Here is a 12,424-nt window from a genome sequence, read left to right as displayed (position 1 = left end):
CGGGTTCCTCTGGTCCAGATACGGGTTCCTGTGGTCCAGATACGGGTTCCTGTGGTCCAGATACGGGTTCCTGTGGTCCAGATACGGGTTCCTCTGGTCCAGATACGGGTTCCTGTGGTCCAGATACGGGTTCCTGTGGTCCAGATACGGGTTCCTCTGGTCCAGATACGGGTTCCTCTGGTCCAGATACGGGTTCCTCTGGTCCAGATATGGGTTCCTCTGGTCCAGATACGGGTTCCTGTGGTCCAGATACGGGTTCCTCTGGTCCAGATACGGGTTCCTCTGGTCCAGGGGAGTCGGGCCTGTGTGGACACTTGTGATCACAGCGTCTTCTGTTGACCGGTCTGCCTGGTGAGCAGACTGGTGCTGGTCCAGGTCAGCAGGGACGGCGGATCTGATGAGAGAAATGATGAGTTTCTCTCAACACTTTGTGACGATGGGAGTGAGAGCAGCTGGACCAAAGTTCAGGCTCACAGCGTTCTCCTCTGGCACCTCTGGTACCTCTGGCACCTCTGGTACCTCTGGTACCCCTGGTACCGGGGCCATGGGGGCTGTTTTCAGGCAGGTGGGGGTTTTGAACTGTTGGAGCAAGAGGCTGAAGATGGAGGTGAAAACCTCTGCGAGCTGATCCACACAGTCCTTGAGGATTTTTCCTGGGACGCCGTGTGGACCAGGGGCTGTCCTCGTGTTGCCTGGCCTGGTTCTGGTGCAGCTGTATGGGGGGCGGGGGTCCCCCGCCGGCGCTGCAGGCTGTACTCTCTGGAGGATGACCTCCAGCTGCAGGGACCTCTGACAGCCTCCAGTGTGTTTATGGTGGTGAAAAGTCCTCAACCCGGGCAGACTCTTAAGGCCGGGTTTGGTCCACAGGCCTCATGTTGGACACCTCTGAGGTGGATTTTCACTGGTGCACTATCCTTCCCTGGACCCCATGATGGACTGAAGGAACCTCAGGGGGACGAGGAGGAACCCTGAAGACCACCGTCTTTAAACGCTGCTGGTTGGTTCGGACGTCTCCTCTTTTCAGCCTGGTCCACCTAAACGTTCCAGTCGCCATGGCGACAAGACGGGACTCTATTGAAAGCTCTGTGTTTACCTGGGAATGTCCATTCAGTTGATTCTGCGGGTTGTGAAGGGCTCTGATTGTACGGGAGGAGGAAGTCCACCGCCTCTGCTTCCTGTCTCTCTTTTGTTCTCTGTTCACTTTGACGTTGCAGCTTTTAGAAGGTCTGCTTTTCCTCAGAGGCTCCATGAAACACTTTTCCTCTGCTCCAGAGCACAGCTCGCTCCGGGCAGCCATCTTGGAAAATGTGCACGTTGACATATTTCATTCATGGTTCAGTGTTCATCACCTGGTGTGGCCATGCTTCAGAATTTATTCCAGGGTCAGTGGGCGGGACTACAGCTGATCCAATCAGATCTGTGGAGCTTCGGTCCAGAGCGGGACGTTCACTGCTGTCCCCGCAGACTCTGGACGAGCACCGGGGAATTGAGCCAGCAGCACTGAAGTGTGGGCTCTGAATCTATAATCGTATAATCATATAACACACACACACACACACACACACACACACACACACACACACACACACACACACACACACACACACACACACACACACACACACACTGCGGTGCTGTTAGCTCTGTACAGGATGATGACCTGATACCAGAACGGGAGGAGATGACGGTTCAGGACCGTCTCTGGAAAGACTTTGTTTTCAGTCAGTCCCCCTGGCACACGGAGAGAACATGCAAACCCCACACAGAACGGCTGAGGCCTCTGCCGACGTGTGAACCCACAACCTTCTGTGGCGAAACATGAGCGCTCATCCACCATGCGGCCCACGTTCAGGTATTCAGTTCCAGTGTGACTGGATGAATTTCAGTAATGGTTCATGTCTTCAGTGTTGGCAGGTTCCGTCCTCCATACGAGCAGCAACAGGAAGTAACGTCCAGCAGAACCATGGCAGACATGAAGGAACTCTTCAGCTCTGCTTTAAAACCAGAACACAACCAGACACTGGATTAAAATTACATTTATTTCAGAATCATTTCATTCAGAATGAGCTGTTTCAGCTCGTCTCGTCTTTTCACTTCATTCTGTCCTGAAACGCTTTTAAACGAAGCCAACAGAACCCAGCTGAGTGAAGACTGTTCCGTTACCGCAGCATCAGAACCAGGCTGGAACCTGGAGCGGGTTCTGCAGTCAGCTGACATGATCCAGCTTCCACTTCCACCAGCAGAACGACTGACCAGAGCACGTCTGGGCCGCGTTCTCCATCCGTCATGTTCTCCATCCATCATGTTCTCCATCCATCATGTTCTCCATCCATCATGTTCTCCATCCCCGCGTTCTCCATCTGTCATGTTCTCCGTCCGTCATGTTCTCCGTCCGTCATGTTCTCCGTCCGTCATGTTCTCCGTCCATCATGTTCTTCATCCCCCGAGTTCTTGCTGGTGTTCTCCGTCATGCGTGCCGGTCAGAACCGAGGGGTTCCGTGGAGCTGACGACACACAGCGTGATGCCGGCCATGGTGAGGAACATTCCCAGGACCGCCTCTGGAGAAAGTCAGGTGTGTGAGAACAGAAAGAACGTGAGGTTCTGTCAGGAAGGAGGGAAAACCACGGTTCTCCGCTGAATAAAGGAACCTTCCCGTCTGGGTGGTTCTCCACTCACATCCTGCTCAGACTCACGTTTTCCTCCGAGTTCCTCACCGAGGAGCCGGCCGGTGAGCAGCGTCCAGACGAAGGTCAGGGAGTTGGCCACAGGAACCGCCACAGACAGGTCTGGAACACAGAACGGTCAGGAGACCAGCGGAACGCCAGGAGAACGGCGTGCGGCTCTCACCGGTGCTGGACAGAGTGTAGTAGAACACCGCCGAGCCGCTCTGGTTCAGGAGGAACGGGACCATGTACTGCCGGCACAGGGACACGGTCAGGGTCCAGCAGGGCCCGGGGAAGGACCGCAGGACGGGACGGTACCTGGACGTTCAGCAGCAGGAACCGGACCTCCGCCAGCAGCTGCCGCACTCTGCTCGGTTCCCTCACGCGCTCCAGACCCGCAGAACCCGTCCTCAGGAAGGGATTGGTGCAGCCCCACAGCAGGGAGACCAGGACCAGGCTGAGGACCTCACCTGGGGGACAGGAGACGAGGGGGGGCAGAGAGACCGATGAGCAGCTCTACCATTGACGTGTATAGTAGTAGACCGCTCGCTGCTCGGCGGACAGCAGCGGCAAACCGGCGCTGACTCCCGGTAGTGGCAGAAGCTGTGGACGCTGTGGAATCCTGGGTAAATACAGACTTCAAGGCAGCTGGTCGTCACTGATGGGACAATATGTGTTATGTTATGGCTCTGACTGTTAGCAGACAGTAAATCTCTGTCCTGGGCACGTTGTCATGGCGACCACAGCGTTGTTTAGCCCTCACAGACAGGAAAAAACAAAGCCTGTTTCTACAGCAGTCACACTCGTATGACAACAACCCCGGAGCCTCCACTCCAGTATCCTTCATATTGAGCCTCGTCTCACGTTCTGCCTCCATGAGGCGACAGCAGACAGAGACCGCTCAGTCACCACTGCTGCATGCTGATGCAGTGACTGTGTCGATAATAAATGTTTCATACTTTCTGGAGCAGGAGCGTTTCACTGCATGGGCTCGAGAAAATATTTCAACCACTGCCAAATAAGAAAGTTCGTGTTTTAAACAACTTTTCTCCAATTCAAATGATTCAGTAGGTCTTTCACAGCTGCTCAGACCCACAGACCTTGGACTGGTTGCTCTTTTCCTCCCACTAAAATGGCCATAAAAAGTTTCTGGAGGAGCAATTCTTGCAGTCAGAACAGCACATTATTTATGTAATACCTTAACATACACAGAGGTTTTCAGAATAAAATGTAAAAAATAAAGTCAGTAGTGTAATAAAAAATGAAGTCAATTTAATCAGAAGAGCTTCATTGAATACAATGGACACTCATTTCTAGAATAATTAAAACTGACTGAGTGAAACAGCCAAAGGAAGACAAGACATGGAAAAAATCAAAGCATGAAACACAGTAAAGCAACAACAAATAGAAAAGTTTATTTACAGGACATGACAGAAGTGCTCACTGACATACTGAACTGAATTGAAAGTCCTTTATTTGTCCCTTATGGGGAAATTGCAGTGTTTCAGCAGCAAAAAGAACGTGGAAAGAAAAATAGAAAAATACAAAGCCAACTATAGAAGAAAAAGTTAAATACAATTTGTATGTAAAATTAGGATAGATATAATTAAATAAGTAACAGCAATATACTGACCGACACAACTAAATATTAAATATAATTTAAATACAAATTAAGACAGATATAATTAAGTAATAGATATAAAATGACAGATATAAATTAAATATAATTTACATAAAGATCTAAGACAGATATAATGAAATAAACAACAGATATAAGACAACAGACATGGTGAGTGCTCCGCAGTAACGGATGCTCTGTTCAGTGTCAGATACGATCATGCCGTGCTGCTCACCTTCTCAAACACAGTTCTACTTCATTTACTCATATTTTCTGATGACTAGAACAGCCATGCCACCCGTCACCAGGCCAGAGTGAGACACAGGCCCAGGGGGAACGGCGAGCCGCGGAGGAGAGTCTGCTCAGCGGCAGTCCCTGAAGAACCTCCAGTGCTGGTCTGGGTCTCCTGGCTGCTGTTCTCAACCGATTTCAAGCATTGTGACCCGGAACTCTACAGTGAACACTAACTTCCGCTGCACGAGCTGCTGCCGCCGACAGCTGATCAGCACGAGCCGGCAGGCAGCAGGGATGAGAGGAGACCCACACCACAGGGAAGCCGATATAACCCCAGAATGTCACCCGGCCGCGGATATAACCCCAGAATGTCACCCGGCCGCGGATATAACCCCAGAATGTCACCCGGCCGCGGATATAACCCCAGAATGTCACCCGGCCGCGGATATAACCCCAGAATGTCACCCGGCCGCGGATATAACCCCAGAATGTCACCCGGCCGCGGATATAACCCCAGAATGTCACCCGGCCGCGGATATAACCCCAGAATGTCACCCGGATAAACCGTGTTTTCGGTCCGCTCACCTCCTGTCACCATTCTGACGGGAAGCGTCGAATACAAGCTGCGTTCAGGACCCGGAAGTGTTCCTGAACGCCTCTTCAGCATTGAAGTTCCCGGGTCCCTCCCTCTCAGCCTCACCGCAGCTGGAACACCGTCCTCGGTATCGGGGCGCTTTAAGACATCGGACTTTAATCTGATGGTTCTGGGTTGTTAAACGGCGTGGTGTCCTTGAACGCAGCTTGCTGTGACTGTATTCTCCAGAGCGACCAGCAGAGGGCGCTGGAGGACAGCCCAGCTGGAACACGTCTGGGTGACTTCAGCTTCAGGAGCTGTGGTTCTGTGATTTAAAGCTACACTACCTGATTCTCTGGATTGGAACTGTAAGCCACGCCCCTCCTTCGTGCCGCTCTCACACAGCCCCTCCCTCTGCCTCTCCGGCACCTCCCCCGTGCGCGTGCACGAGATTGCGCGCATGTACATGCACGCGGCTGCTTCCTGTTCAGAAGACGGTCACTATGATGACATTCTGCGAATAATTTTGCGATCCGAATATTCACCCCCCTGCCCACACACACACACACACACACACACACACACACACACACACACACACACACACACACACACACACACACACACACTCACACACACAGACAAACACACACACACACACACACGGTGTGCATGTCGAATCACGCATACTCGGGGAGCTTTCCCGTTGCTCCAGTTTATCTAACCCTTTATCAGAAATTATTTACAGAAAATTCATTCATTGTCAGTCTGTTTTTATTTAGTATAAAAGTTTATTTTGACTTTTTTTTTCTGTTTCTGAATCGTGGGTTCTGCCCCCCGAGCGATTAGTTTAAGCTAGGTTTACACCTGCACGACTTTTTGCCTTGATGTTGTCGTGGCAATGCGTGCCACAGAATCGTTCAAGTGTAAAGCCAGGTTTACACTTGCACGATTCTGTGGCACGCATTGCCACGAATCGAGTCGCAAACTACTCGTAAAGTGGCGTGAAGTGTGCGTAAACCCGTCGGGACTGCGTGCCATGTCGGGACGACAATTTTGAAATGTTCAAAATTTTGGTCACGACAAAATATCGCGAACGGGCCGAGAACTATGCGCCAACTGTCCGTGAACTCCTTGTGAACACTTGTGGGAGAATGCGTGCCAGTCCTGGTCACCGGTGAGTACCCGGAAAAGGGCCCCATGCGGGGGATTTTCGACCCACTTGTCGTTGCAGCATCAAGTGTAGGGCCTTTAATTTGTCATTGAAATTGACTGATGTCAGCCGTCCGTCGGGGCCCCCTTCAGCTCGGGGCCCCAGGCAGCGCCTTTTCCGCTGCTCTTCAACACAGAGCAGCTGCAGGTTCAGGATCTTCTCTTCTCCGCAGTGATGGAGTCTCTGGCATTCAGCATGTTGTCTGTTCCACAGCAAATCCAAAAACGACCCGGGGCTGGGGAAGCCCCCTTTTTTACTCGTATATGACGCGCGTGCAACCACGTCGTGCCGGTGCGGGAAGCTCGTAAACTATGCGCAAACTATGCGTGAATTTGCTGTGAATGCGTCGTGTCAGTTCGCGACACTGACGGGCGCATTCGTGAACTGTCCGTGAACTGTGCGCCAACTGTCCGTGAACTGGTCATGAACTGTGCGTGAACTAGTGGTGAACAGTGCGGGAGTCTGCCGGTTTGTGACTCCAGATTGGCACGCCTTGCCACGACAACATCGTGGCAAAAAGTTGTGCAAGTGTAAACCTGGCTTTAACCTAGCTTTATACTTTCACTTCCTTCTCCTCCCTCCAGACAGTCTGCTCTCTCCGTCCACCAGTTCTTCAGTGACTTTTTAAAGTGTCAGTGTGAAGAGCAGACGGAGCTCCAGCCTCATAGCTTCACACAGTCACTTGTCAAAGCGGCGCCAGACGTGTTTTGTTCGCTGCGGCGCTCTGGTTCCCCGGCCGCTCGCGCTGCACTGTTTGTGGAGGAAGCCGGGGGCGGGCTTTGCCTGTGCTGACCCCGCCCCTCCTCACCTCGACATTTGATTGGCGGATCAGGACCCGGTCCGGGCAAAGACAAAGTGACTTCGTCTTCCGGGTTTCGCCAGGATAAAAGGTTTATTTCTAAGGCTGAGAGAGCTCACCGATGGAACTTTTAGTACTAAATGACTACTATTACATCACACTATGACGGTGAAGCCAAATTTACTCTAAAACAGGGAAAAAAATTGAGTACTGCAGCTTTAAGAATAATGAAGGTTCCTCCTCTGGTGCAATGATTTGAAGTTTTGATCCAATCTCGATTTCATCCTTCACAAAAAACCATTAGGAAAATAGAAATGGGTTTCCAAATGTTTTAACTCATCAGTTTGACTGCGTTGATATTTCAAACTTCAATATTTCAATTTTAATGATGCCACTGAGAATCACGGATATACAGCTGTTACCGAGTGCATTTTAACAGGGTTTCAGCTGGACGTTGGATGTTTATCAGCTGGACGTTGGATGTAATCAGCTGGACGTTGGATGTTTATCAGCTGGACGTTGGATGTTTATCAGCTGGACGTTGGATGTAATCAGCTGGACGTTGGATGTTTATCAGCTGGACGTTGGATGTTTATCAGCTGGACGTTGGATGTTTATCAGCTGGACGTTGGATGTTTATCAGCTGGAGGTTGAATGTAATCAGCTGGACGTTGGATGTTTATCAGCTGGACGTTGGATGTAATCAGCTGGACGTTGGATGTTTATCAGCTGGACGTTGGATGTTTATCAGCTGGACGTTGGATGTTTATCAGCTGGACGTTGGATGTTTATCAGCTGGAGGTTGAATGTAATCAGCTGGACGTTGGATGTTTATCAGCTGGACGTTGGATGTAATCAGCTGGACGTTGGATGTTTATCAGCTGGACGTTGGATGTTTATCAGCTGGACGTTGGATGTTTATCAGCTGGACGTTGGATGTTTATCAGCTGGAGGTTGAATGTAATCAGCTGGACGTTGGATGTTTATCAGCTGGAGGTTGAATGTAATCAGCTGGATGTTGGATGTTTATCGGCTGGATGTTGGATGTAATCAGCTGGATGTTGGATGTTTATCAGCTGGATGTTGGATGTTTGGTCGGCTGGATGTTGGATGTTTGGTTGTCTGGATGTTGGATGTAATCAGCTGGACGTTGGGTGTTTATCAGCTGGATGTTGGATGTTTGGTTGTCTGGATGTTGGATGTATTTCAGCTGGACGTTGGAAGTTTATCAGCTGGACGTTGGATGTTTATCAGCTGGACGTTGGATGTTTGGTCGGCCGGACGTTGGATGTTTGGTCCGCTGGACGTTGGATGTTTATCAGCTGGACGTTGGATGTTTGGTCGGCTGGACGTTGGATGTTTTTCAGCTGGACGTTGGATGTTTGGTCGGCTGGATGTTGGATGTAATCAGCTGGACGTTGGATGTTTGGTTGGCGGGATGTTGGATGTTTGTCGGCTGGACATTGGATGTTTATTGGCTGGATGTTGGATGTAATCAGCTGGATGTTGGATGTTTTGTTGGCTGGATGTTGGATGTTTATCAGCTGGATGTTGGATGTTTATCAGCTGGATGTTGGATGTTTATCGGCTGGATGTAATCAGCTGGATGTTGGATGTTTATCAGCTGGACGTTGGATGTAATCAGCTGGATGTTGGATGTTTATCGGCTGGACGTTGGATGTTTATTGGCTGGATGTTGGATGTAATCAGCTGGATGTTGGATGTTTGGTTGGCTGGATGTTGGATGTTTATCAGCTGGACGTTGGATGTAATCAGCTGGATGTTTATCGGCTGGATGTTGGATGTTTATCGGCTGGACGTTGGATGTTTATTGGCTGGATGTTGGATGTAATCAGCTGGATGTTGGATGTTTGGTTGGCTGGAAGTTGGATGTTTATCGCCTGGATGTTGGATGTAATCAGCTGGATGTTGGATGTTTATCGGCTGGATGTTGGATGTAATCAGCTGGATGTTGGATGTTTATCGGCTGGATGTTGGATGTAATCAGCTGGACGTTGGATGTAATCAGCTGGATGTTGGATGTTTGGTTGGCTGGACGTTGGATGTTTATCGGCTGGATGTTGGATGTTTATCGGCTGGATGTTGGATGTAATCAGCTGGATGTTGGATGTTTATCGGCTGGATGTTGGATGTAATCAGCTGGATTTTGGATGTTTATCGGCTGGATGTTGGATGTTTATCAGCTGGACGTTGGATGTAATCAGCTGGATGTTGGATGTTTGGTTGGCTGGATGTTGGATGTTTATCGGCTGGATGTTGGATGTAATCAGCTGGATGTTGGATGTTTATCGGCTGGATGTTGGATGTAATCAGCTGGATTTTGGATGTTTATCGGCTGGATGTTGGATGTTTATCAGCTGGACGTTGGATGTAATCAGCTGGATGTTGGATGTTTGGTTGGCTGGATGTTGGATGTTTATCGGCTGGATGTTGGATGTAATCAGCTGGATGTTGGATGTTTATCGGCTGGATGTTGGATGTAATCAGCTGGATGTTGGATGTTTATCGGCTGGATGTTGGATGTTTATCAGCTGGACGTTGGATGTAATCAGCTGGATGTTGGATGTTTGGTTGGCTGGATGTTGGATGTTTATCGGCTGGATGTTGGATGTAATCAGCTGGATGTTGGATGTTTATCGGCTGGATGTTGGATGTTTATCAGCTGGATTTTGGATGTAATCAGCTGGATGTTGGATGTTTATCGGCTGAATGTTGGATGTAATCAGCTGGATGTTGGATGTTTATCGGCTGAATGTTGGATGTAATCAGCTGGATGTTGGATGTTTATCGGCTGGATGTTGGATGTAATCAGCTGGATTTTGGATGTTTATCGGCTGGATGTTGGATGTTTATCAGCTGGACGTTGGATGTAATCAGCTGGATGTTGGATGTTTATCGGCTGGATGTTGGATGTTTATCGGCTGGATGTTGGATGTAATCAGCTGGATGTTGGATGTTTATCGGCTGGATGTTGGATGTAATCAGCTGGATTTTGGATGTTTATCGGCTGGATGTTGGATGTTTATCAGCTGGACGTTGGATGTAATCAGCTGGATGTTGGATGTTTGGTTGGCTGGATGTTGGAAGTTTATCGGCTGGATGTTGGATGTAATCAGCTGGATGTTGGATGTTTATCGGCTGGATGTTGGATGTATTCAGCTGGATTTTGGATGTTTATCGGCTGGATGTTGGATGTTTATCAGCTGGACGTTGGATGTAATCAGCTGGATGTTGGATGTTTGGTTGGCTGGACGTTGGATGTTTATCGGCTGGATGTTGGATGCCGTTGGATGGAGCTGTCCTCCGCTGGCGTACTGTGTGTGTTCCTGCCATCTGGTTGGATGAGAGGGGCGGGCTGGGAGCCTTGAGGCAGGAAGGGGAGCCAGGCGGTGGAAACTCCTGGGGTTTGAGTGGAAGTGAAGAAAACTCAGAGGCTGCATTTTCTAATCGTCTGAAACGAGTGGGTGAAGGTCAGGCTTCGCTCCCATTCCACTGTGACATTAATCCTGTTGTACCGGATGTGCTGGGAATGGGGGGACGGACCGGCGACGCGTCCCCCGTCCCCAGAGCCGTCTCTGCAAATGATTGACAGCATTCTCCTTCTACCTTTGATATTTATTTTATGGATTTAAAAGTTTCTAATATGATACACTTCGTGATCGTTTTGAGTAAATATCAAATATAAACATGGAAGTAGAATCGAAAGTTCTCCCGTTTCACAGCTTTGTCTTTTTTTGCCAACTTTTTTAATTCCCCTTACATAATTGATAATGCAAATAGAAAAGCCAAAACAAAACGGTTTAAGAGTGTTTCTAAATCCTTGTTAAGTCGATTCCCTCACTCTCTTTGTGCATACATATTGAAAGGTACTGGTGTTTTCTGGTTTGTTCACGCTCGATCGGTCTGAGCTGTGAACGGTGCTGACTGTTGCTGATCTGTGGTTTCTAATAGGAGCTCTCTGATGGCTGCCTTCACAGCAAACCGTGGCCCATGAGCCAAAAGCAACTGCTTCAGTGTTAGTGGAATAATTTATTGAGTCAGTCATTTTCTGGCAGCTTGATCGCTGGAGTTCCAACATCCCATCAGCCCCCTGTTCCAACATCCCATCAGCCCCCCTGCCCCAGAGACGTCTGCACCCATGCAGGAGCCCCGATCGAAGTCTTCTACTGTATACGTCTGTCTTGGACGTTGTAGGGATGTCTCATGGGGACACTGTATTCATGTCAAAGAAATACGTTTCATTGATGTAATTATCTGACATCCAGAAGACGTCCTCAAAGGAGCCAGAGCAGAGACACGTCCCAAAGACGTCTTTTTAACATCTCTTTTTCCATCCAGCTTTGGTTCCATGAAGATGACGGTAACATCAGCGTCAGCGTGGCTGCTCCCACTGTGACCAGTTAATGAGTGAAAGGAAGAGTCGGCTCAACAAACCAGACACAAGTTCCCTTCCTAGTTATGTTTATTTTATGTCTCCAAGTGACCATTACCCAGAGACAGCTCCCCCTGCTGGAGCGCCTTGCTTTGACTTCCTTGCTTTACTCTGGGAAACACTAGTTCCTCTACAGACACTGTCTTGAAGATACCTGCTCTCAGAAGCGAAGCAAGGCAGGACGTGGTCAGGACCTGGACGGGGGACCAAGAGGGAACCGCAGGAAGTCAGGGTGGATGCAGTGACAGGGACCGGGCGGTGGTTGGAGGGGCTGGAGGACAGCTGTGGCTGCACACGCAGGTTACCTCCAAAGACCTAATAACAAACCCCCAACGCATTATTTTTATAAAAACCAGGTCTAAAATGAGAGTAAATCTGGTGTTGAAAAGACGTCCATAACGCCCTCATTTGGACGACAGTTACTGTGGACGCCAATGCTAGCCCTTCAGTGGACGTCAGTAAAACATCATCGTCTGGAGCTTCAGTCTGAACCATCATGGAACCAAAACCACGGGCAAAAGACAACGCTGAAAAGACGTCTTGAGACGTGTCTCTGTGCAGGGGGGTGGCTCTCGCTCCTTCGAGGACGAGACGTCCAACAACTGTGTCATCTCTACAAAACTGCAATGTCTCAACAGGGCAACAGGACAACCGGACAACGTCCAAGAAAGACCTTCATTCCGGCTCCCCTGAAGACGTCTTCTGAGTGTGCAGAGAGACGACTTTCTAGACCTGTTCTGGACCACTTTCTGCTCCGTAGGCAGTGGAACTCAGTGGAACCCAGTGGTCCAGCTGAACCCCTTCACATGGTTTCTCTTCCTCCCTCATTCTGCAGCAGCAGGCTGGACCACCAGGGGGAGCAGCCGAGG

The 12,424-nt window shown here is 49.6% G+C and overlaps 2 protein-coding genes across 4 annotated transcripts in view; both read right to left on the bottom strand.

Moving 5' to 3' along the window:
• Window positions 1-2,028: 2,028 nt before the first annotated feature.
• tmem234 (transmembrane protein 234) lies at window positions 2,029-5,404 on the bottom strand. Of its 2 annotated transcripts, XR_003933571.1 has the most exons (6): window positions 5,102-5,404; window positions 2,983-3,134; window positions 2,849-2,915; window positions 2,695-2,787; window positions 2,416-2,559; window positions 2,029-2,383 (listed from the first exon to the last, which is right to left on the bottom strand). XR_003933571.1 is itself a non-coding variant. In XM_030117073.1 (5 exons), the coding sequence occupies exons 1-5, from the start codon at window positions 5,181-5,183 to the stop codon at window positions 2,468-2,470; spliced, it is 486 nt and encodes a 161-aa protein (XP_029972933.1). In that variant the 5' UTR covers window positions 5,184-5,404; the 3' UTR covers window positions 2,029-2,467. The 2 variants fall into 2 exon arrangements, 1 of the variants encoding a protein (XP_029972933.1); XM_030117073.1 differs by having other exon boundaries at window positions 2,029-2,559.
• A 5,321-nt stretch (window positions 5,405-10,725) lies between these two features.
• The window catches only part of ncmap (non-compact myelin associated protein), a 31,491-nt gene continuing 29,792 nt past the window's right edge, over window positions 10,726-12,424 (bottom strand). For both annotated transcript variants that reach the window (XM_030117406.1, XM_030117405.1), the window contains exon 4: window positions 10,726-12,424. This exon is cut by the window's right edge and continues 675 nt beyond it. The gene's annotated coding sequence lies outside the window, so the exon portion shown is untranslated.

This window comes from Salarias fasciatus, chromosome 19 (assembly GCF_902148845.1).
Source record: "Salarias fasciatus chromosome 19, fSalaFa1.1, whole genome shotgun sequence".
In the NCBI taxonomy this organism is placed as follows: domain Eukaryota; kingdom Metazoa; phylum Chordata; class Actinopteri; order Blenniiformes; family Blenniidae; genus Salarias; species Salarias fasciatus.
The sequence above is the reverse complement of the archived record's forward strand: the minus strand, read 5'-3'. Positions and strand labels throughout refer to the sequence as shown.

What these genes read in the sequence shown, in the direction of transcription:
- tmem234 (XM_030117073.1), bottom strand. Translation starts at nt 5,183, where the DNA reads ATGCTGAAGAGGCGTTCAGGAACACTTCCGGGTCCTGAACGCAGCTTG. An exon ending in CGTCAGAATGGTGACAGGAG is followed by an intron (nt 3,135 to 5,101) that starts GTGAGCGGACCG and finishes CCTGTCCCCCAG; the next exon opens with GTGAGGTCCTCAGCCTGGTC. An exon ending in CTACACTCTGTCCAGCACCG is followed by an intron (nt 2,788 to 2,848) that starts GTGAGAGCCGCA and finishes TCTGTGTTCCAG; the next exon opens with ACCTGTCTGTGGCGGTTCCT.